The sequence below is a fragment of the Euwallacea fornicatus genome, chromosome 29 (genome assembly GCF_040115645.1).
Source record: "Euwallacea fornicatus isolate EFF26 chromosome 29, ASM4011564v1, whole genome shotgun sequence".
In the NCBI taxonomy this organism is placed as follows: domain Eukaryota; kingdom Metazoa; phylum Arthropoda; class Insecta; order Coleoptera; family Curculionidae; genus Euwallacea; species Euwallacea fornicatus.
In genome coordinates this window covers 2453405-2478144 of record NC_089569.1, presented here as the reverse complement: position 1 = coordinate 2478144, position 24740 = coordinate 2453405, and the positions used below count along the sequence as shown (strand labels likewise).

General features: G+C 36.4%; 1 protein-coding gene across 3 annotated transcripts in view; it reads left to right on the top strand.

Moving 5' to 3' along the window:
* The window catches only part of sns (sticks and stones), a 67661-nt gene that overhangs the window by 39999 nt on the left and 2922 nt on the right, over window positions 1–24740 (top strand). For 2 of the 3 annotated variants that reach the window (XM_066297916.1, XM_066297914.1), the window contains exons 4-18: window positions 16709–16861; window positions 17220–17479; window positions 19598–19823; window positions 19885–19997; window positions 20059–20245; window positions 20295–20431; window positions 20601–20754; window positions 20811–21113; window positions 21170–21460; window positions 21517–21804; window positions 21858–22036; window positions 22532–22783; window positions 22934–23099; window positions 24131–24301; window positions 24420–24565. In XM_066297916.1, coding sequence (XP_066154013.1) covers window positions 16709–16861; window positions 17220–17479; window positions 19598–19823; window positions 19885–19997; window positions 20059–20245; window positions 20295–20431; window positions 20601–20754; window positions 20811–21113; window positions 21170–21460; window positions 21517–21804; window positions 21858–22036; window positions 22532–22783; window positions 22934–23099; window positions 24131–24301; window positions 24420–24565 — 3026 coding nt within the window. Of the gene's footprint in view, window positions 1–16708; window positions 16862–17219; window positions 17480–19597; window positions 19824–19884; window positions 19998–20058; window positions 20246–20294; window positions 20432–20600; window positions 20755–20810; window positions 21114–21169; window positions 21461–21516; window positions 21805–21857; window positions 22037–22531; window positions 22784–22933; window positions 23100–23934; window positions 24103–24130; window positions 24302–24419; window positions 24566–24740 lie in introns of all 3 variants that reach the window. The other variant, XM_066297915.1, reaches the window with a different exon arrangement.

Genomic DNA, 24740 nt, shown 5'->3' with positions numbered 1-24740 from the left:
CAAGTATTCCCTTATTCCCATTGCTGAAGATGCGGCCAAAATAATTCTTCGATGTTAATAATTGCCGAGAGAAAAGCCTTTTCCGTTCCCTTTAGTTACATTTCGCTCGTGGACAAAGAAAATAATTTTTTTTTGTCTGAAAAATTAAGCCAACCCGTCACGAAGACTTACCTCACTCGTAACAAACAGCATTTCATAATTGGGGGGTCTTACTTGCCTTGTATTAATTTAAAGCTCTCAGACGGCGTACTAAATGCCAAAATATGCCTTGTTCGTATGCATCAGGCTTTAAGATGGCATTACCCTCGCATATCACGACAAATACTATTAGTTCCCCCTAACAATATGTATCTCATGGGCTTACCATGAGTTATGTCCAAAACGATTTTGACTAATTTCTGCATTTATTTTAGACTAATTAGATTTTCGAAAAGCTGTTGAAGTGGCATCGTTACGCCTTTAAACGTCACGGAAAGGGCATTAGGATTTTCGTCTAAGAACAAATAAGGGAAAAAAGGCCATCTACAATAGGTTGCGTGATCCTGTACAAATTTGAGAGGCAAAACACATTTTCGTGCGACTAAGCGACCCGAGGACTATGATTTAGTCATTCCCTTTGAAGAAAACATTAGAGAAAGTAATTGCACTCGGACAGCCATTCTTTGTTCAGTAATTCCATGGATAAAGACATCTGCAATTTGTCATTCGTTGTTTTATTTCCAAATTAAGTTAATCACCGTACAATTCAAGAACCTTGAAATTGAAATTGCCGCATCTAGTTCCAGGCAAAATTCCTCGAAAATGTAACAGGCTCGACTCAATTTTAACCAACATGATTACCAAATTAGGTCAGTCAATCAATTTGGATCAGTCAAAAATCCTTATAATTTGTTATTCAGTTCCGTTCCAGATTGTTTCGAATCTTGCAAATGTTTTGACTCTATTCAAAAATCCGGAATTGCGTTCTTCCAGATGTCGGTTAATTCAGTGCCTTTCATATATCTTCAAATGGCTTAGTAGGTTAGCCAAGACTCGTTTTCGGATTAATCAAGAGAGCTCAAACGGATTTTACCCAAAAATCTTTATCTTTTACTTTTGGAGAATATTTTGGAGCGATTTTTTCCTCACACATTAACTCAATTAAATCATTTGCCTTTCTCGTTTCAAACTCTCATTATCTTCTCAGTAGGGGCTTCTTTCTCTTTCTTCCTCTTTTCCTGATTTCGATTATTTGACGGAACTACTTTTTATTCCACAGTCCATAGGCTTGAAGACTGATTCAATAGGCTCTGACGCTTCTATGTAGAGTTACAGGACCACTCACCTTTTCAGCAAAAAAAACTTTTCAAACCAAGTTTGCATCAAATTGTACATTTCCATCTTTGTCTTCTCTTCCTTCTCTTAAAATTTGGATTGAAGTTTCAGTCGTTCCTTAATTTTGAATAACGGCAAGTTTCGTAAAAGGCGCAAAAGTAGGTATCCGTTATTTTGTACAGGTTCAGCCAAATTTGTATATTTTTAAGGTGACCTGATTGGTGATTTTGGGGAAAATAGATTTTTGTCTTCTTATATAGCTTTGAGTTCCATTTTATGTAGCCCAAACTAGACATCTAAATTTCAATTTGCTCTATACAGGGTGTTCCTAAATATCATGCACGTACGGAACGGAGTAATTCTTTAGATTATCTCGTGACTAAAAGATCATATAAACATAGCTCCCCAGACGCTTCGCTCCGTTGCCAATCTGCAGGGTGTTCATATTTCAGAAAAATTCATTTTTTGTATTCTCCTCTGTAAAAAGTGGTTTTAAAAAAATTGTCAAAATTCTTAAAGATAGGGGATCACCTATAATAAATAATTGCTTTCCGATAATGAACTTTAATTTCATCTGGTGAATTACAGAAAATGGTTTTTTATTTTTTTCCTCAACAACTGACCCAGGTACGGAAAATCTACAAGACTCCAAAAAAGTTTTTTAGCAAATGAAAAAATCATTTTTATTTTTAGAATTTACTAGCGGCGAATCGCGAAAACGTTCACGGGGGGAAAGGAGATAAAACTCTACAAAAGCATCACTCTCTGGATTATCAAAACCCTTTGACATACCTAATAATGTATGTCTTACAGCGTAAACTATGCTTCCAATTTTAGCTAAATATCTCAAAAACGCCAGAAACTGCATGTAAGGAAAAAACTTTTTTTTTTTTTTTTTTAATCGTATGGGTAAGTAATAAAGCGTTTGCAGACCTATGTTTATAGCAAGTGTTTGGCATGAAATAAGCTAAATTCTATTATTATAATATCCCTTTGGGTATGTCCATGATATTTAGGAACGTCCAGTATACTGCCTGATAACGTTGTCCAGATCTTCCATCACGGCTTTCACGAGAGGTTCTACCGAGTTCCACGACGGGGGTGTTTACCCTTATTCCCGCGTCTCAATCCTTTGTTTAATTGTTCCTTCCCATTTCTTGAACCTCTGGGTGCCGCAGGCCTGATAATTGATTACCCATAATAAAGACGACAACCGAGATATTTGATATGCTCGTCTCGAAGACTCAAAGAAAGAATTAAAAATTGTTTTCTGTCATTCCAATCACAATCCGAAATGTTTCCTTCGTCAGCGAAACTTATTGCTTTAATCAGTCTATTAAACCTTTCATAAGACGAAATTAAATTTGCTAAATTATGAAGTCCCGTCTCGACGAGGAAACTCCTTGTCAACAGAGGGAATTATTAATATCAAAATTTAGACATCCGCAAATATTTACTTGGATATTTAATTTCGAACTTTGAAAGATTAATAGTCCATTTGCGATTTCAAGACGGCAACTTGTTATAGGAGGGCATTATCATCTGGATATTTCCGCTCCAGGGTAAGCATTGCAGGGAGGAAAAAACTGCTTAAGAAACCCTAAGGGAAGCTCGCTGCACTCGCAATTAAACTTTTAGCCGAAACATAAAAAGGGACACATTAATGAATGTTTGTGTCCCGTAATTGATTTTTGCGCAAACGTACGTTAATTAAATCTATATGTAGGCATTTTGGAGACAAACAGAAGCAATTCCACTAGAGCGTTTTGCTTAATTAGTATGGTTTCCCTGAAACTTTCCGGTTTTCCGTTCACGTCCCTGAAAACCACTTGAAACAGCCGAGGAATAATTATTTTCCTGTGTTTTCACTTAGTCTGGCATCAGTTTTTTTTTATGTGAAAAAAGGACAGAGACCGCATATGCAGCATTATTTGTAAAACATCCAAGTTTCTAAGTTAAAATCAAATTCCATTTGGCAAGGAATTCGTTCGTGTTCTATAAAAGTCAATGGTTATATTTGAACTTTCTATCGCATTCCCTCCTTTTCGGACTTTTTGTTTCGTATTTCCGAAAACTTGGTAAGATTCTTTTAGAATTTTGCCCTACTGGGAACCAGGCCTTTTGGGAAACTTTCTTATTAAGTTACATTAATAGATACGGAGCCTCGATCTTTATACGAAAGCACTGGAAGAAGTTTCGGTTTAAATGCGAGAATTGTGTTGTTGTTTAGCTCACAGTTAGTGATGGATTTAAGTGCTATTAGAGCGTTTTTCTGCATAAATTTACTCATGAAATATATTTGAATTTGTACAATAATACACGTCATTCTTAACTGTCCAACACAGTTAGACTTTGCAAAAGCATAAAACAGCCAGGAAATATGTGGTAATACGTGGCTCAACCGAATGCTTTAGTTTCAAAAGTTCACAATGGCTTTAATGATGTCGGAAGTTGTAAACAGTAGTTGCTTTTGATGTGCTTGCATAATTTGATTAATAGAGTTCGCTAGTTCTGCCGTAAATTTTCGTATGTACCAGAGAAATTCCTGTTAGTGGTGTCGAGGAAAAAATCGGATCTAATTAACTTTTCCGCATTCCGAATTAGACAAGCTTTTGTAATGGGGAATTTCAGGTGGAAATTTCGCTTTGTTTTGTCTCGTTTTAATGCAATTGAAGTTAGATTTCTCACACAGGCTCTAGGTCGCTAAGTGCGGACAAAAATGAGACTGAATGGAGGTAGCTAACTCTATAAGATGTTCCATTGTTAATGGCACACAATTAGACGTGGGATTCTTTAAATAAAAATAATAAGATTTGCTCCGTAATGCGACTTTAACATGCATGAACAGTCGCTAGAATCTCCCACCGTGGATCAACGCGAGCCGACACAAGAGGGCTGACGACTACATCTTCTATGGCATTAAATGCATTTTCATATCTTGATGCTGCGAAGTTCATTGATTTGGACGATGTGTCACATTGTGGAAATCACTCATTGTGCGGCTTTCTGGTGGAGAAATCCATTAACTAATTTTCCATATTAGTTTACCAATCCCAGAAAAGGCTACTTCTTTCTTTATGGAAGGGACTTTCAAGTTCCGAGAGATGAGCATAGAGATTTTGGGAACATGAAAGAAGTTGGTCATTGACACATTATTCGATACTTTCACTTGGAAGGTGTACTCTGGGGTAATCTGGTCCCTCTTTAACAACTCTAAAATATTGGGTGGCAGAGTTGAAACGCAGTCGTATGAGCTGCCAAGACGAACTTTGCAATGTTCGACCGAACGACACTCCAGATCTGACCAATACAGATGTTCTGGTGAAAATTCACAAAACTGTACTGGAAGATAGACGTTTCAAAAACTACTGAACATCGAATTTTAACCGAATAATTGGATATGAGAAAGCTTTGCGGAAGATGGGTGTTGCGATTACTTACAATCGAAGAAAAACACCTCCGTGAGGATGTTTGAAGGGAGTGTTTGAAAAAGTTTCGCAGCAATAAAGCCGAGTTTTTACGTTTATTCGTAACCATGGATAACACGTGGAGTAAATGATTTCATACTTGAAACGAAAGATCAGTCAAAATAATGAACTGAAAAGGGAGAATCTGCTCCAAAGAAGGCGAAAAATGTTCCATCCGCAGGAAAAGTAACAGCGTCGATTTTTTGATATGCACGTGAAATAATTTTTATTGACTGTCTCCCTAAAGATAAAACAATAAACGGAAAGAATTATAAAATTTATTGCATGGTTTGAGCAAAGAAATTAGGAAAAAGCGACCACATTAGAAGAGAAAGAAAAGCTTGTTTCATCAAGACAACGCACCAAAATCAATCAATTTGGTTTCGAACTTTTTCTTCGTTCACCCCGTTCGCCAGATTTAGCCCTCTCAGATTATTTCCTATTTCCAAATTTCAAAAAAGGGCTCGGTGGAAAGAGGTTTTCCAAGCTTCTTATTATAGTATAAGCACATCATCGCTGAGAAAAGTGTGCCAATCTAAAAGAAGACTATGTTTAGAAATAATGTTACATTTTCCATTTTTTTTTTCTGTAGGTGTCAGGTCGGATACTTCTAGAACTATCCTCGTAAATTCTGTTCTTGTCTCGTGCTCTTCCACTCTTCTTTTTTCGAGGCGGTCATGCCTAAATATCTGGAGAACAATATGGAATTTGTACCTCTAAGCTGCAGGTGAATATCCCTCCACTATCCCTATCTCATCGCTTATACTCGCCAGATCATGATGTTCTTCACGAGCTGGATCCATGATGAGAATAGATAGAAAACAAATTTTTGCGCAAATAGGCACACAATAAAGTTGATAATTGGGGAAATTAAGCAGGAAACGAGATTTGAATTTGGAATGTACATAGGCCAAATTAAATGCACTGGAATAAAAGGATTAATCTTATGCATTTTTGGGCAAAATGGCTGTAAAATTACTTTCTGTAGGTGCCTAATTTCGTCTGCTGCATCAGTATTTTTCTCTACCCTTCTCCAACAAAATCAAAATTCTATTAATCTTTCAGCATTATCAAAATTAGGAGAGAAATGTACAGAAATTAAAATAACTGCGGTAATGGTGGAACCAGCAGGTAAAACTTTGGGAGGAAAATCGTATGTAAAAATCCCAGCCAATTTGCTAAGTTACCTAAAGTGTAGTTTTACTTCAGTTGGGCCATTTCCTTCTGCAATGCCTCCATAAAACCAGCAAGCTTAGTGCTGGACTCAGCGGTAGCTAACTGAGCGCTAGCTACAGACTGCAGTACATATTCCGGTGTGGTCTTTATTGCTCATGATTACGGTAATTATCTATGTAATTGAAGTTTAACTTGTAACCTCAGCTTTTAAATGAAAATACAATGAAGTGAGCTGGGAACTTTGCTGGATTTATCTTATTTGTGTATATTCTACAGGACGTTCTTTAAAGTGTGGCAAAAAATGGAATGTGTGAATCATGAGCTTATATGAAGGTATAAACTTCATATAAAAGCGTGTCCTAAATTGCTTCCATCTTAATTTACAAGGTATATCACATCCTTAGGTCGATCGGGGACGACATAGTTAGATATTTTACAAATATCTCTTAAACTATTGTTTTTAATAAAAAACACTGAAGACGCAAAAAAGATAATGAAAGACATAAGATATTAATTGAAGTTAATGAATAAAATCTAAAAATGTTATAAACAAAGTTCTGATGTAAAATGTTGGGAGCGACCTCGAAAAAAGTAACTCCCTGTAGAGCATGTTAAGTAATTGTTATTTCAGTTGGTTCGCAATATTATAATGATTGTTACTACCAATTTTAAGTTCATTATCTTCACAAATAACAGAGAAATTAATGAAAAGTTAAGAAAGACTAACCTTCAACTCTCTGTAAATCAAAATGGGTCCAATTTAAGGCACGCCTTTATATGAAGTTTTTATCCTGAAATAGGCTCATAATTCACCCATTTAATTTTTTACCATCCAGCAAGAAATCCGCTTTATAACAAGTGCTCGCTTTTCCCCCTACAAAAGACGAGCATAAAAGAAAAAATGTAAAATTTGGCAATATTGCCTCTGTCGTCATGCAATTGAGCATTGCATTTAACCTACCTGTAGGAAATTTCCAGGGCTGGCACTGATTTATTGGCTTTGAAGCCCAGTTTTTCGAATTCCCAATAACTTTTGCAGGAAGGTAATATTCATTAAAATGGAGGAACTGACCAATGCTCTGCTCTGATTTCGCCGTTTCTGTGGACATTCTGGCAAAGTTATCAATAGTTACCAAGTTACCAAAACCGGACCCAAGTCTGATATTTCATCTACACGTATCACATATTCAGCTCCATAAAGCTCCCTTCAATTAAAACCGAATTCAGTGAATACGGTCATTGGTATATAATCGGGCAGAGAGTAACTTCGTTTCATGCACTACCAAATTAGTTAATTAACGGAATTATTACCAAAACACGCTGTGGCCAATAGAAAACCCATCAAAGATTTCAATTAATTTAATCTGATTAAAATGAACCCGTTGATAAAGCAAATAAGGGAATTAATATTATAGTTAATTTCATGGTCCAGTTGAGTGGGCCATTGGAGGCTGATGGATATTTTTCCTGTGCTTACTAATTGTTTTGGGATATATTATTATTATTATTATAAATGAGGTTGCATGTGAAGGTTAGTAATTATCATAATATAATATTAATATACTACTAAAATGTCCAATCTAGTGGAACATACATACATACATACATGTAGGGCAACGCGAGGGTGAAATGCTAATTCAGAGACTTTCAGGCTACACGCACCCTCCACCCCTTCCCTAAACGCCCCACATTAGAATCTTCAGCACAATAAACACTTCAGACTTTTAAATAAAATCCAAACTTTGATATCCCGAAGACATTTTCTCATTTACGTCGTCCCTTCAGGATTCGCGTGACATTTTATTTGGCGTTTTCAGCTTTCATGAATTTTAAAACTTTTTGAATATAATTTGCAAGAAGCAGAATATTTAGCATTATCATTTGAGAAGAGCTCCGCGGGAAACTTTCCTGCCGAGAGTGCTATATTCTTGGGTGGATGTGTCGTTCAGGAAGTTTTATTCTCGCTACAATCGAAAAGTTGGTGTTAAGTTCTTTGACCTCCTGACCCCGCGATTTTAACTGGAAACACCGACAATAAGATTACCGCATGAATAGCTAAGTCACTTACTTTCAATACCACCAAATCTAAGAGTTTATCGCCCCAGTAAGGTAGGAAAATTATCGGAGATTTTAGCTGAATAATAAATCACTGTCATGGTAGGAGGATCTCCTCAAAGTTTTATAATTCCAGAAACGGAGTTACATCTATAATTTATAAGACGCACCCAAGCTAAATGAAACTTCCCGTAAGGGAAAAATTCGACAGTCCGAAACTTCGAAGGGGTTGAGGGTAAAATTTTAATTCGTCGGCAAGGCCGAATTGCGCGAATTCTTAATTCGGTTTAGTCCCGGGAACACTAGTTGAATTCTTTATTAGAGAACACTCGATTTGCGCTTCTCTTCTTAATAATCGATGACGACAGGTTTAAGCTTCCTTGTCAAAATATCAAGTAGAAATTTCACCTTATAGAAAACTACGGGTTTTTGTTGAACCGTTCATATTATGTTTTCCTCTCTTCGACGTGTGTTCTCGTCTTCCCGAGCTCAAGTTAGGCGAGAATTTTCAGAGTTTCCCATTTAAATCAGCTCAGGTTAGTCCAAACAGCCGTGTGGTGAATCAAAAATATAGTGAAGTCGGCTTAAGGACCAAGCATTATGTGAGATGTCTCCAGGTTAGCACTTGGCAACGGTTTTGAAATTTTCTGACGTGTCAATTCGGCCCAGTCAATAATAGTCAGTTTGAGTCAGGTTAGTACAGAATAATGGAAAACTATTTAGATGGGCCATATCACATCGGTGGAAGTATAATAATAAGAAGAATAAGAATACTCATGGATTTGGAAAAATTTGCTCATCTTTTTGACCGAATTTTCTAAATTATGGAAATTTTTCGGTCGAGCTTATTCAGGTTAGTCAAGAACCATTAACAAAATTTCCAGTATTAAGTTGTCAAATCGGGATGAAGGAGGAATACTTTCAGTTCTAAATTCGGCTTGTGTGCATAGAGGGCTGAGTCCCGCATAAATTCGTTCAAAATTGAAAGAAATACTTTTCATGAAAACTCTGAAACACTTCCAGTATTGTTTTTAGTTGTGCATTTCTTGACGTAACAGACATGTGTACAAGGTTACTCATGTAGTAGATAAATGTACTTTTTTACATTTTTCTTACGAAATAACATGTATATTATGACGTTTTTGAATTATTTGAGAAATTCTAAACGTATTTTATAGAACGTACCCATGGCCAAATTCAACTGTTAACGGAATATTTGCGCAATATGGCAGAGTAACCTGCTGGATCGCCTGTTTTGACCACTACAGACTTTTTTTATGGGTTTATCAGACATATGGGGTATATTTAAATGAACCCGACAAGATAGAAGAATTAAAAAGCAAAATTACTCGAGAAACTCAACAACTATCTCCTAAAATAATAAGAAAAGTTCTTAAGAAAGTCGAATTGTGGCTTACCCACTGTCAGACAGTCAATCCGATACCGTTTGATCATTTAATACATTAAATTATAGTAGTTCATATTGATGTTTTTTAAGCATTGATAGTTCTATCATGATTCCTGTTTTTTGTATTTTTTTTCACGAACTGCTAAATTTAGACATGAGTGTGAAACATGAAATACGTTCCCAATTTCTCATAGAAGTGAAAAACGCCATAATATACATGGGTAAAAATGAAAAAGTACATTCTGTCACTTCGAAAAACGCACAACTAAAATCAATAGCTGACACCGTTCAGCTTCCTCGCGAAAAATATTTCCTTAAATCTTTGACGAATTTGTGTAAGACTTTTGGTCCTCAATGTGTGTATTTTAAGCTTATGCAAGACTTTCCGGAATTTTCTGCTTGTGCGGCACGTATCAGTCAAAACTTAAGAAGGACTCGAAACGATCGAAAATTTTCAAGCCTTAAAAAACTTGAATTAATCAATGACAGAATTTTGACAAAAGTTAACTCATCTGTAACTCAACTGACTGTTAAGATTCTTGACTAACCCGAGCGTATAAGGATAAGAGATTACATTGCGATGAGAACTGCAATAAAATCTTCTTTGTACTGCAACAATTTACAGGGTTCATGCATGAAACAGAACTGAAGTGATCATGAAATTTCTTCATAGTTTATAAAGACTTGATTAAATTCGCTGAGGCTACTGATATAATGGCTTAAAGTGAATGAATGAGTGACTAAGAATTCTTGCTATTGCAGCAGCTTTAAACCCGCCCTAAAAAGGTCAAACAATCTGGCCTGGAATTTCCATCTAGGGCTTCGCACCCCCGATATCATCCCTTTAAAGAAAACGCTCTTAAGATGGCAAACATACGAAGTGAGAAGGCGCCCCGACGAATAATATTGGTTTCGTAAGTGCCAAACATCGAGACTCCGATGCACATTTTATGGTCTCTCCGACAAAGATGCGGTCGCCATTTTCAGATTTAAATAAACTTCAATATTAGTCCGTTTCATTTTACATTTGAAAGGAATACGGAATGATTTTCTTTAATATTCACCCTCATCTGGGGTTGAATTTTTCCGCTCGCGGTTCCGAGGGATGAATTTATGATTAGCGCCTGAAAATGTTTGGGTGTGGATGAGGAAAATTTGCCGATTTAAGCTCCGTTTTCGGAGACAATGGGACTGAAATCTGAATTTAAGGCGTCAAAGTCAACATTTTTCCCTGATATTATTCCACAGCACTATTTTATTAGATTGCAATCTCAGATGGCGGACATTGAAACGCTGGAAAGAGCAAAACTAGAGAGTTTGATACGTATCTGGAGGAGAAATCTCGTTTCGAGAAGTGCCAACAAAAATATACAGAGTCAACAATTTACAAGCGATGTATGTCTTTTTCATTGGATCTAATGGATTTATGGTATTTTTAAAGGTCTTGTTTACTGAAGGACAAAATCTGTACTTCCATAGAAAATCGCGCTAAGTTGGCGATTCTTATCTTTTGGCTTGGGAACAACTTACTACATTCGCAATTCGGGCATGCAATATTATCCTGAAATACAATAAATTCGCACAAAGACACAACAAAGTTTCGATAAAATTAAAGGCAATTTGTGCAACTAATACCGAGCTGTTTGAAACGCGACTTGAAACGTTGGAACTCCATTATAATGTCGTCTAAGAGCTCGGGCAAAGTTTGATGCTAAATATCTCTCTGCTTTTACATCTTTGGTTCATTTTGCTTATATAACCGTAGACTTTCGAAATTGCTGCTATTACGTTTTGAGTTCATTAGAATTTCATGAATAGAGTTTGAGCATTGAGGGGGATTAGAACTTCTCGGAATACTTCAGTATTATTTTCGTCAGAGGAATGTCTCACTGTGAGTTTTAAGCAGCAGGAAAGCTTATTAGAAATTTCAAAGTTTAATTTACTGCTAATTTATGTTTCGCCTAACTAAAAACAAGAATTAGTCCTGAAAATGTTTCATTCACTTCTGATTAGTGAAATTGACTCCGTTTACGTCATTTGAGTTAATCTCAATAATGTATTGCTCAGAAGGATGAACTTCAATTTTGAATATTTTTTTTAAGCGAAACTTGGCGGATTTGCAACGTTGCCATTCCTGTCATGGTAAGATTACACTTGACGGACTTTGCTGAAGTTAAGAGCTATGAGTCGAACGAGGGCGAATAAATTGGAAAACCAAACAACAATAGTCAGAATTTTGACCTTAACACAATTTGAGCAATTGTGCTTTACGTAAAAATCACAAACGGTGGAAAACGTTTTGGAAAAATAAAGCTTCACGACTTGGCAACATTGATATTCCCGTCATGGTAAAAAACCAGTTGCCACCAGCTTTGATGGAATTCACAAAGGTGATTAACTATGTTTGAACGGTTTGAGTAAATGCGAATAACACGGAAAACTAAACCGCAATAACTGGAATTTTGATAACATCGCAAATCTGGTCGATCTTTCCTGGATGTGAAAATGAAAAATAAAATGGAGAAAGATGTTGTTGCTATTTACATCCATATTTTATTATGTTTACATCATTTAAGTAAATTTCAATTGCCCGGAAAACTAATCTGAGATCATCTAAAGTATCGAGAAGTATAAGTTTCGGTCTTTACAAAATTGACAAAATTGAAAAAAGAAATCGCTCCAAGTTTTATTGTAATTTAAATTGACTACCAACTACGTTTGCTCGGTTTACATAAAAGCAAATAACCTGGGAAACTTCACTGGAAATTCAAAATTCTGACAACATCGCGATTCTCCCCAATCTTAACTTTAGCCTACTTGAATGAAAATAGTTGGAAAAAAAATAAAAAGACGAATGAAAATAGCCAAAAACTGTTTGTGAACACAAAATCGAAATCAAACCAATTTCCTATCAACAAATAAGTTTTTTCATTGTTTACGTATTATTTAACCGAGTTTGTATTGCACTTTTTACAAAATGTATACTAATTTTCTTGAAAGGCTAATCGAAAGATGTTGAATCACAATGTACCATTAAATGTAATTTTGAGAGATCTTTAATCTGAGGTGTCCCATGACCCATATTTCATTTTTCTTAAATTGTTCATGTTGTACTACCGGAGATATACACATATTGTAAAAAAAAATAAACAATCGTCACGAGAGAGTTTTTTTCTCCTATTTAATGCTCCCTTTAAATGAAAAAAAATTGTTACAGAGTTAACAGAAAAAGGGGAGGAGTTAATGTAGACCCTCACCCTATATATTTAGAAAAAATTAAATTTCGCACATAGACAGCGTCTCAATTCTCATCCAGATACAAAAAGTACAAAGGTCTTGATGAAATTTAGAGTAGTGTTAGACTACGTTTACATGACCCAATTCAACTGAAATAACCCTGAAGATTAAACTTGATTACCTAGAAGAATGAGTTTTACAGTTACAAGATTAAGGAAAGGCAAAATTTGGAGCATTGGGAAGGCTCAGCTTAAGTTCGCAAATTTATTAAGTTAGTTCAGGTAATTTGGGTTCATAGGAGCAACTCCAACAATTTGTTCTTAAAAATCTGACAAAAATGTCGTAAATTTATGCCGCAAGTTGAAAGTCCTTTATTGTCCGTTCTGCTTGGTTTGGGTTAGAAAGTTTACCTTTGAAGCTCAGCGTCTTAGGGTCAGTTCGAGGTAGTAATAAGTAAAATCTTGATGCTTAACATTTGGAAGTACAGGATACACCAACTAAAATGAAACAAAGTTGTTTTCTCGGTTGAAGAAGGAAATATTCAAAAATGCTCGCACACGTCAACTTCAGTTTCAAAAAGAAAGATTTTTTATAAAAAATTGACTGCAGGGGAAGAACCACCACCAAAATTGTAAACACCATATTATATTCCCGGAAATCTAATTGTCGAAACGTATGCACCATACAGTTATTTGAACACTTTGGTTATGCTCAGTTAGTAGATCTTGTGGAAATTATTCAGGCAATTTTTTAACATTGCAACTAGATGGTGCACCATCACACTATTCATTAACGGTTCGGCAATTTTCGAATGAAAGTTTCCATAGTTAGTGGATCGCTAGAAAAGATGCAGTCAAATCACCCGCAAGGTCCCCAGATTTTACACCATTAGATTTCTTTTTAAAGGGTCAAGTAAAATCCAAAACTCCTCCGGGTACCACGGAAGTATTGCGAAAACGTATTATCAATGGATGCCACCAAATTAGCCCCCAAATACTCCAGAAGATGCGACAGCGTTCCGAAATAAACTTTTTTTACTGCTAGGAAGTTAACGGACCTCATTTTGAACAATTAATTTAAAGGTTTTTACGCTATATGTATAATAGTAGTCTTTATATATATAAAGGATTTGTTGAAAGTAAGAAATTTTGATATCAGCAAAAAGCCCTTCAAAAAACCTTTAATTTGATATATCACTCCAGCCCCATTGCCATTTCAAATTTTGGCGATGGTTAGGGTTAAGGACTGAAGTAAAAATCTTATAAAAATACCTTTCCCTCCTGTACTAAAGCTAACGTGTTCGAGCATTTTTGCATAACTTCTTCGTCAACCGATAAAAGAACTTTTTTACCGTTTTGGTCGGCTCACCCTGTAGAATAAATGCGCATATAAAGACGGGTGGCTGAGAAAAAATATTCTTTTCCAATGGAATTGCATTGGGTTCAATAAGTTAAAACTCGTTCATAATTCACCGGAAAAGGTGAAAAGCTTCAAGGTCATACCGGGTAAATAAATTCCCGGTAATTAGAAAAAACTGAAAAAAAATTTAGTCAAATTCCACCGAGCAACAAACGATAAAAAATAACAAAAGAGCAGCAGCTAACAAGGCCGAGAAAACCAAATATTTATTCGGAATAAAATTTCCTCTGTGTTCTGAACGTTCCGCATTTAAATGTGTATATTTTGACGTAACATTTCTGCGTTTTCAGCCTCAATTTACATAACTCGCATACGAGCTCTGGGAAAAAAGAAAAACAGCGAAAAGTAGCCCTAAATCTCGGAAAACTCTTTTCTGCGGACAGATGAGCCGTTGGGTATTCCGGTCACGTTTTAAAGCGTTAGGACGCATATATTTCTATTGGAAAAAAATCAAGGATCGTCTATGATGACATTCGAAACGATAATAGAAAAATGTGTTCCAATTTACGTTGCGTTAATGTCTCTACTATCCCTCTTTTATCGCTCAAATATTGCGGGGCCCCAAACACGACATTAATTACAAAAACCACTATTAATTTTACATTTTAAAATTAGAAGTACACCCGTATATCGGACACAAAAGCAGCCCGAAGGCAAAAATTGCATTTTCAGCATTCGAGGAATAAAAGCCTTTGTTCATTTGCAAGTGAGGCCAGAAGTACACCCTTCAAAGCACTAGATCCAACATGCAAGCACATTTGCAGTATTTGAGAATATATGTATATATATTTGTTTATATGTGGATAAAACATGCAGCTTTGCGAACCAAATTTCTAGACTTCGTTTGAAATTTTTTTAGTGACCATCAAATGGCTCGAAGTAAAATGGAAGACACGACAAAGAAGAAAAATCAAATATCATATTTTAAGCAAATTTCGCAAAACACCTTTCAGCTTTAAACGGAAGCAATACAAGAATCTATTAAAGTCCCGCGGCTGGTTTTAAAGCAGCAGCAACCTTTGAAGGCGATCTGCACAATACGGAATGTCGAGTACAGAAGCCAGGCACGTCCCCCATAGCAATTCGCCAAATTTAATTTAAGGAGGAAAATTACGAAACAAAATTAAGGCTATTCCTTGCAAGAGCAGCCAGAAAAAGCCCGACTTCCTGCCGGAGAAAATGGAAAACGCCTTAGGATTCGCCACGTTTTTCTTTTTAGCAGTTCTTAACTGCTCCTTAATAAGAGAAACCTCTAACTGATGAAAGTTTCTACACAAAGACCGTCCACTTTCCAGAGTTCGACCCATTTTTTTTAATTATCATGACCTTTGAAAAACGAGCTGAGTTGAACCGAATATGATTAAATTTTAAGCGAGAGTATTGGAAATTATGTCGGGATATTCATTAGGAACCGGATAATCACAAAAATTTGCCCAGAGATGAAGTATCCAAATACGAGCACTCACAACTGCAGAAATTATGATGCACGTTTCTTAGCTGTTAGTGTGATGCAACAAAGGAAGCCACCTATTGACGGCAACGGAACACTGTCGCGCATTTCGTGCTCGTGGAACCTGTTGAAAAGTAAGAATCCTGGAAATTGAATGGAAAATTGAATGTTTCTTAATTCTGAGCTTGCAAGTATACCTAAACTAGGAGTAGGGGTATAGAGAAACTTGTGACGCCATCTATCACAAATAAAAGTTTTAATGAGGTTAAGTACTAATTTTATACTCGATCATTAATTTAATATAAATTGTTGGAATTCGTTTGGCTAACCCGAGTAAACCCGAATTAACAAAAAATGTTCCTTTCTAAGCTGAACTCGCCTTTAAGGTTTTGACATATAGCAGAAAAACCACACAGTTTGTCACAAGTTTTATAAACAAATTTTCGGAACTTTCATTGCTAATCCAGACTGCCCTGAATTATCCAAGTTTCTAACCGACTTTCCCTGAAGTTTGGTGCCTATCACAACCACCCAACATCGCATTTTAATTAATCCCCATAATGAATAGTTCCCGTCAGCCTCGGAGCGGCGTTTCGAAGAGCATAGGCTCATGGACAGACACACTAAACCAAATCCAACATTAGCATGTAAATATTGAAATAAATCAATTAATCGGATTAATTCAATATAGCTCTCAAACCGATGATTTACCGTGATTTGTTTGGAACCCACATCGCAGCTGCATTGTTTCGGATTTTATAAATTTATGCGACCACATTTATAATCGCTACTAACACAATCAAGATAAACAAATGCAATATTTAATTTCATTAAAATAATTATTGGAACGTTCCTGGTTAGAGGAGGTGTGTATCATACCTTGCCGGGTTGTGAATTTTTAATTTTTAATTTTAATTAAATGTATGGGATTAATTAATGAAATGCGTAAAATTACAAACGATACATTCGAAACAAAATCTGACGCACAAATTTCCGATCAAAGCGAATCACTGGCCGTAAAGCTCCGCATAGAATAAACCGGTGTAATGGTTTTCGTTTGTTTTATCACAATTTTATATTCAAAAAAGAGCATATATTGGGAAATTGTTATATTGTGCTTTATTATTATTTTAGCATTAAAGCGTAGAAAAGTGGATATTGAGATTCGCTTTTTTTTTCCAGCTCCTCCATCCACAGTGGAAATTTTGGATCACAGGCACAACTCGAAGATCGAAATCAAGGAAAACCAGGAGTTCAATTTGGAGTGTCGAGTTCGCAATGCTAAACCTGCAGCCAGGATCGTTTGGTATAGGGGAAACGTAGAAATTAACATACGTAAGTTATAAAAATAAAGTTTACAAGGCTACAAGCCATCGATAACTTGCCCATGCAAAATATTCATCCCACACTGAAAGAATAGCTAAACAGCTCCTGCTTGAAATTCCGAACACAAAACGGCAGATTTTATGGATAACGTTCACAATTATTATATACCATTTTATTCTAAGTTTGTTGTTCCTTCGCTTAAACAAAAAGTCTTGCAAATTCCGGGAAAATGGGACGTTATCGTGGTTTCAATTATATAATATGGAGCCACGTATTCAATTGCGTAGTTTGAGTGAAAACAATAATATTGTTCCTTTCCCCAATACAAATTAAATCACTTTTCGACGTTTTTGTTTCATTTTAACAGCGAGTCGTGAGGACCAAACCATAGAAATACCTCTGAAAAAAGGAGACAAAACAATTACTCGCTACGACACCCATTCGCGAATTTTGCTGAAACCGACCCATGAAGATGACATGGCCACTTATACGTGTGAGGCCAGACACGAGGCTCTGTCACTGGACACTCCTATGAGATCAACTGTCCAGCTTAGTGTGCTATATCCACCTGGAAATCCATATATTGAGGGCTACACAGAGGGAGAGACCATCAAAAGAGGTCAAACTGTAAGTAGGGGTTCCTCGTGCCAATTCGGATGGTTTTATAAAACACTTACATGACTTGACATGAAAATGTAGTTACTTGAACAATGGATATTAGGACTTTAGGACTATTGTTGTTTAATTTGGGTTCATAGTATTCAGCGAAATTAGACAAAGTTTAAAATGGTCAGTTCTGGGTTTTTCAGAAAAAATACAATGGAACGATATATTAACAAGTTCTGAAAAGAAAAGCGTATATTCCACCGATGTTTCAGCCTACGTTTTTTATTTTTACGCTCTTAGAACCATTGCAAGTTTTGCACTTCTGGTCTTTTGCTGAACACTAAAACCTTCACTTTTTTCCTTCGAACATATTTTTCAAATTTTCAAAAAATGTTCCTATTCATGAATTTAAAAAAATGCTGCCACACACACAATTCAGCAATTAATAACGGACGGAAATGCCTGTGTTTAATAGAAATTTAAATAAAAACCGCTGAGTTTTTTTCGATTTTTTATATTTTCAGTTAGCGAGAAATAAAAAATGTATATAAGTGTATGGAATTGAAATTTCCTGAGAAACTCAAAGTTTGGCAAATTTTAAGAGCCCATTGTGACTTTTTTGGTTTATGTGTGTATAAATAAGGTTTTTCGTTCTTTTGAATTGATAATTTAATGAATATGTTGATTTATTTAAGTTTAATAGTGAATCTGCAGAATCTTTTTTTCCCTAAAGGCACTCAAACTTATAAAATATTCCATTAAAACCGAGCACTGAAACAACAAAAAAATATGCAAAACTCCTTTTTAGTGGGGGCGGTGCTCCCTTGAGGACAAAACTTCTCTTATACCCTTCCACCATATTGCTCAAAGTTAAATGGCGCTCCACGCATGATTTTGTATTATCATTGATCCCGGGTTTAAAATAGCTTTTGGCAATTTATTAGTTTTTGTTGGCAGCAAAAACTCCATCATAGCGGGAGGGGTTTTATGTACGTTTCGTAATTAAACATCAGCCTCGAATTCATAATGGAGATGTTGCGAAATTAATACGATATTATAAATCTGTTGCACAGGCTTACATTGGTGTTAACAGTTTGAGGTTTTTGACCACTCGGTGTGTCGATTCACTTGTATAAATAGGTATTGTTCTGCTAAAGAAAATTTCTGGTAGGGTAAGGTAATATTCAAATTTGTTCATTTTGAATCACTAATCACAAAGACTCGTTCAAATTGCTAGTCGAACGAAGCTTTAGGAATTGCTTTATGTTCTCCACAAAACCCCCTAAAATTAGACACTATGTGTGTATATGTATGTAGTATACAGAGAGTAAAATTTAACCTGCACTATCAAAATATCTCAAATACTAGTGAAGAATGTTTAAAAGAAATGCTCAGTATCAAATTTTAATCATCCCGAAGGGGAAACATATTGGTACCAAACTTGATTCTTCGCTATACTCCGTGTAGGAGGGTGGGGGTTAACTTTTTAATTTCACATAACAGCCTCCATTTTTTTATGAAATTCAAATAATAGAAATTCATAGAATACGGCTGAAAATAAGAAAAAATTATTCGAAACATCTTTTTCGATTCATTCCAGAAAACACTACAATTAACAAAATTCATTTCATATCATAAATGGAAAACTCCACTTTTTTTAAATTTCTATGAGACATTATTTAAAATGTTTCGATATTTCTGATTAAATATTCTACACTGTTTATAGATTTAAATTATTTTTCTTTTTTTTTTGGATCTACAGAATTTGTGTTTTCAACTTGACATTTTTCAGTTTTTGGAATCACATACTTTTGGCTTTTTTATAATTGCACATATCGAGATTTTGTGTCGATTTTGAGAAAGAAAATGAATTTTTTGCGAGTTTTTGAAAAGAGGAAGAAGTTTTGCTTGTTTTTACCCCGATTTTTCAAATTTGACAGAGAATCTTCAGGTCCCACAAAATCTGCTCTTCGACTCCACTCTTGGTATCGTTTCTACGAAAATTCCTACCTTGGAATTCTATCTGAACTAAACTATGTGCCTTTTTGGGATCTCAGAACTCGTACAAAATTCAAGTTTTTAGTTTTTTTAACTGTATCTATCAATAAGGAATTTTCATGGCTATTTACCCGCTCTTAGGTGGAGCTTGTGTGCAGATGTAGGGGTGGCAACCCCCCAGCTCAACTAATCTGGTACAAAAACGGAGAGCAAATTCGAATGGCCTATAGAACAGCTGGAAGGGTGTCCGAGAATGTCTACACATTCACTGCAGACGCCAGTGACAACAAAGCACGCTACAAGTGCGAAGCCAGCAACATCATGTCAAAAACCCCTCTTAAAGTTGAAATTGACATGACTGTTCTTTGTACGTTCCCCATCATACTCTCTATTAAAGCTCATTTCAGTAATTGTTTTTATTTTTATAGTCGCTCCCTCCCACGTGACCATCTCAGGCCCAACGGAAGCAAGGGTAGGTGACCCAGTACCCTTAACATGCACCACTGCAAACTCCAACCCTCCAGCAGAGATCAAATGGACTGTAAGTTCTTTCTAATACCTTTTCCTAGAGCAGAAATGACATTTATGAATTTATTATTTAGGTTGGAGGTAGGCAGGTTCGAAATTCCACGTCGCGCACAGTCGTATCCCCCGAAGGTGGTTGGGTCACCACCTCCAATATTACAGCAGTAGTTGAGCCCAATAGAAGAAGTTTGGTGGTGATTTGTCACGGTCTAAATATGCAGTTGACTGAGAATGTAGTTTCTACGCATAACATTAATGTTTTATGTAAGTTTTAATATTTTTCTGAGAATTGAAGTAATTGTTACAATTTTAGACCCTCCAAGTCAGCCCTTTATTCATGGTTACACTGAGGGGACGCATATACCTGCAGGGACTGTGCAGAAAATTTCTTGTACGTCTTCAGGAGGGAATCCCTTGGCCACTTTAACATGGTACAAAAACGATAAAAAGGTGATTTTTTTTCATTTCCGATATTTTCTTTGAAACATAGCATCGCTCTTTTGCTTTAAAGCAATCTGGAATATAATCATGCTCTGTCCTGTATTGCTGTGTTGTGATGATTTCCTTAATATTCAGAGAATTTTCATAACTTTTTTCTCAAATGTCACCTTTCTATTAGATCCACTCAACGACGAAATCGACCGACAAATCTGTAAGTGCCGAAATAACGCTCCTCACCAACGTCACAGACAACGAGGCTCGATACAGATGCGAAGCTGCCAATTCCGCAACTGAAATCCCCCTCTTTGAGACTGTCACCATGAGCGTTTATTGTAAGAATATCTTTTAAATTTCCCTTCCACTGTGAAGCTAATTTTTCACTATAAAGTTCCTCCTGAAAACGTGGCAATTCGTCAGCAACCCAAAGAATTGAAACCTGGAGATGAAGCCACTTTGACCTGCGATTCCAGCTCCAGCAACCCTCCTGCCAAAATGTTTTTGTACAGGGATGGAATACCAGTTCAAGGATATCAGAACTATTCCAAACCAGGACTACATGGTGGTACTGTATCTTCAATTGAGCAGATGATAAACGTTACTGATAACATGAATGGAGTGGAGTATACCTGCCAGGCTCAAAATGATGCTTTACAGAGGGGAACTCATAATTCCATCCTCCTGAAAGTTTTATGTAGGTATTTTTGGAATTAATTCTTAGTTTCATTCTTATACGAAATTTTTGAATAGATAAACCGATTTTTGATAAAAATAACGAAGAGTCAGTAACGGGGATTGAAAATGAGCCCCTGGTAATAATCCTAAGGGCTAACGGAAATCCTGAAAGTATTGCCTACACTTGGACCAAAGATGGGCTTCCGATTACTCAAATGTCTTCCTCAAATGGGGCTGAAAGAATTATCTCTGAAGGCTCAGTTTTGAATATCACAAAACTCTCCAGACACGATGCGGGGATTTACAACTGCGAAGCCCTAAATTCCGAAGGCAGCGCTCTTGCGTCCATAAACGTCACCGTGCAATGTATGTCCATAAAAAATTAATGAATGTCTCATAACTTATTTGTGATACTTCTCTAGATCCAGCTTCAATCACTCAAACTAGTGAAACAGTAATAGTGAATCCTAAAGAAGATGCAACGTTGTCTTGTACTGCAGATGGAAATCCTTTGGCAGATGACACGATTACCTGGAAAAGGGACGATTTTCCAGATTTCGATGCCAGAACTTCGGTGATGTACGATAAAAACGGTACTTCGAATCTCAGGATCAGCCAAGTCACAAGAGAGGATTTGGGTGTGTTCCAGTGCATCGCTAACAATGGAGTTGGGAATGTTACGATTAGGGAGGTTATGCTGATTGTTAAACGTGAGTTTTTGGACAACATTGTTGTGAGGAAGTTGTTATAATCTTTCTTTCAGATAAACCTGAAATCGTTGATAGCCCTGCCCTAAAAAAATTCGCGAGCGATGCTGGAGAGATTGGAAAAATGATCTGCAGGAGTCAAGCTTCTCCAATTGCAAGGTACACTTGGGCCAGGAATGGTAGTCCCATACATTCTAATAATAGTGCTGGAAAATACTACTCTACTTATAGACAAGTGAGTATCAGAATTAGAATAATTTTTTTTTGAAAATTAAGTTTTCACACTAAAACTAAAAATATAGCTACTTTTTAGCGATTTTCTAATTTGAATGTGAATATCTCGACAATATACGTATCAATCGTCTTAGAAAACTGCTCAAACCAATCTTCTCTATGAGGCCTAAAAACTTACATAGATCGAGTTCTAAAATACCTCTTTCAATTTTCGAGATACGAAGTCATATTTTTCGTTGTTGGATTCCTCCTCATTTGATTTGTCCAGGGTAACAATAGAATTCATATCAGTCAATCTAGGTGAAAAACAATAAATCAAATATATAGAAGTTTCATCTAAATATGTCGGAAAATGTTCCCATTTGTCAAATTTTTCAATTCATTTTCACTTTTCATAAATCTGGCAAATGCAATGCAATCCACGAAGCTTTCTGATACTTTTAGTGAGATATTCGTAATTATGGTGAGTTTTAACTTTGCATATTTGTGCTTCCAGATCGACCCACTTACCACAGAATCCATCCTCTACATTCACCACGTGACATCAGCAGATTATGGTAATTACGAATGCGTAGCCAGAAATGACCAGGGGTTCGCCACAGTTTCACCTCGGCTAGAAGTCACTTCCGCTCCAGATATTCCCAATTTGTTGGTAGTACTAAATGTCACCCATGACTCGGCCATTTTAGCCTGGACACCTGGATTCGATGGAGGCATGACACCATCATACAGAATACGATACAGAAAGGTAATTTTTTTGTTGTTTCTGCTTCTATATTGATATCTTTAACATATGAGTTATTTCAAATGCGCTAAGAGACGATGTGAAGCATAAAACTTCACTAGCTCAGAGTGTGCATTATGATGATAAAAGTCAAAAGTGGTTTTAATTTTACAGGTGAATGACGATGGATACAAATACGAAGATGTCCAACCACCCAATGCTACAACATTCACGATTAAGGGCCTGGAAGTAGACACTCAGTACGTTTTCTCCATTATGGCTTCCAATAAACTGGGTAGCAGTAATTATATGCCGGACTTATTTTCGGCAAGAACATCCAGTAAGTGCAGAATTAGTTCCTTTTCAGAAATATTTCCAGAAATTTAGAATGTGTCGTTGTTGCCTACTATGTTTGCACTCTGTATACAAGGGTTTTTTTACACGCCACTTTGAACAGTAAAATTCTATTTCGAGCGAGAGCCTTAATTGGACGTCCCTATATAATTTTCTCTTCAAATCGACTGTGAATGTTTCTGAGACTCCCAAAAGAAATAAAGAAACTGTAATTGTATCTCAAAGCATACATTTTATCAGTAAAAAATTAAAAATTATTTCCAATTCGAGTCGATACCTTGAAATTAACAGACACTCACCTTTCCTTCACTTTATGCCTTGCATGTCCAACTAACCCGCACTTGCAGCTCTCAAACCTTTCAGAAACCGCCTATGAATTTAAATTAACCCTTTTTTCATTTCATTTGGGAATAACGCCACACACAAATAAAGATTGTTAGGGAAGTGGATTTGCAGACTATCCTCAGTTAAAACTAACTGAGAATTAAATTCGTTCTAAGGGCTTGAATAAAAACGTTGGCGAAGTTTTCATTTCAAATCGGCCACCGCTTTTAGAATGCATGAAAAAATTGTTATAAAAACGAAAATTAACAGAGCTAACGTGTCTAAAATGCGAGTATGCAAAATATGTGAAACACTTTGGAAATTCCTTGTCTGAATTGCAGAAGACCCCATTTGTATGCAAGAAAACCCACTTTCGTGTGTGAAGAAAGGAGAAAAAAATTAACATTTCGCTTCAAACTGATTGAACCCTTCTAACTAAAGTTTCCTCAGATTTCCAACTAATCTAACTTTCTTTCACGCCACTTTACTAACACCAGACAAGGTACCTCCTTCTTATTCGAGTCCCAGCTTGGATGAACGAAATCTGCGAAATTTCCCTGGATTTCTGGTCATCGTGGGCACCATACTAGGGACTCTGGTAATCCTATCCAACATCCTGCTACTCGGCTGTTGTCTTCATAGACGTGCCAAGAAACGACCGGCAGGTAATTAATTCCGTCCATTTTATTGTAGCCTTCGAAGGGGATCAAGTCGAGAAGGTTTTGCCGGCGGACATGCTCGAAAAAGAGGACCTCTCCAGAATAACGATTATCAGCGCGTCCGTTATTGGAGTCGTTTTGCTAATACTTAATATCGGCTTGGTCGCCGGGTGTATGTTAAAGAGAAGGGCTAAACGAATTAGAGGTTTGTTTTGTTTCGTTTTTTTTTTTTTTTTAGTTAAATTTTCTGGTATAACTGCGGCCAATTAAAATTGTTTTTTATGAGAATTCTAACGAGAAACTCTCCCTTTTTATTTGCGCAGAACAAAGCAACCAGACCGGGAAGTCGGCTACAATTGAAATGTACGCCCCGAGCAGCTACAACGACACAATGACAGGGGAAACGCTGTCATCAGTGAGCGAGAAAAGCGAAACCTACTCTAACGAAGGCAGCAATAATGAATATGTGGTAAGTTGCCGGATTTCGGGCTTTGCCATATCGGATTTCTCCTTTATGGGATTACAGAGGGCCATTAAGGGATCCTGAGAAAGGAAAGTCGAACAAATAAATTCTTATTACAAACAAAAGCATGTGTTAGATGACGAAAAAGTGACTGCTTTGTCTGAAAGAGCCTCCAGGATTA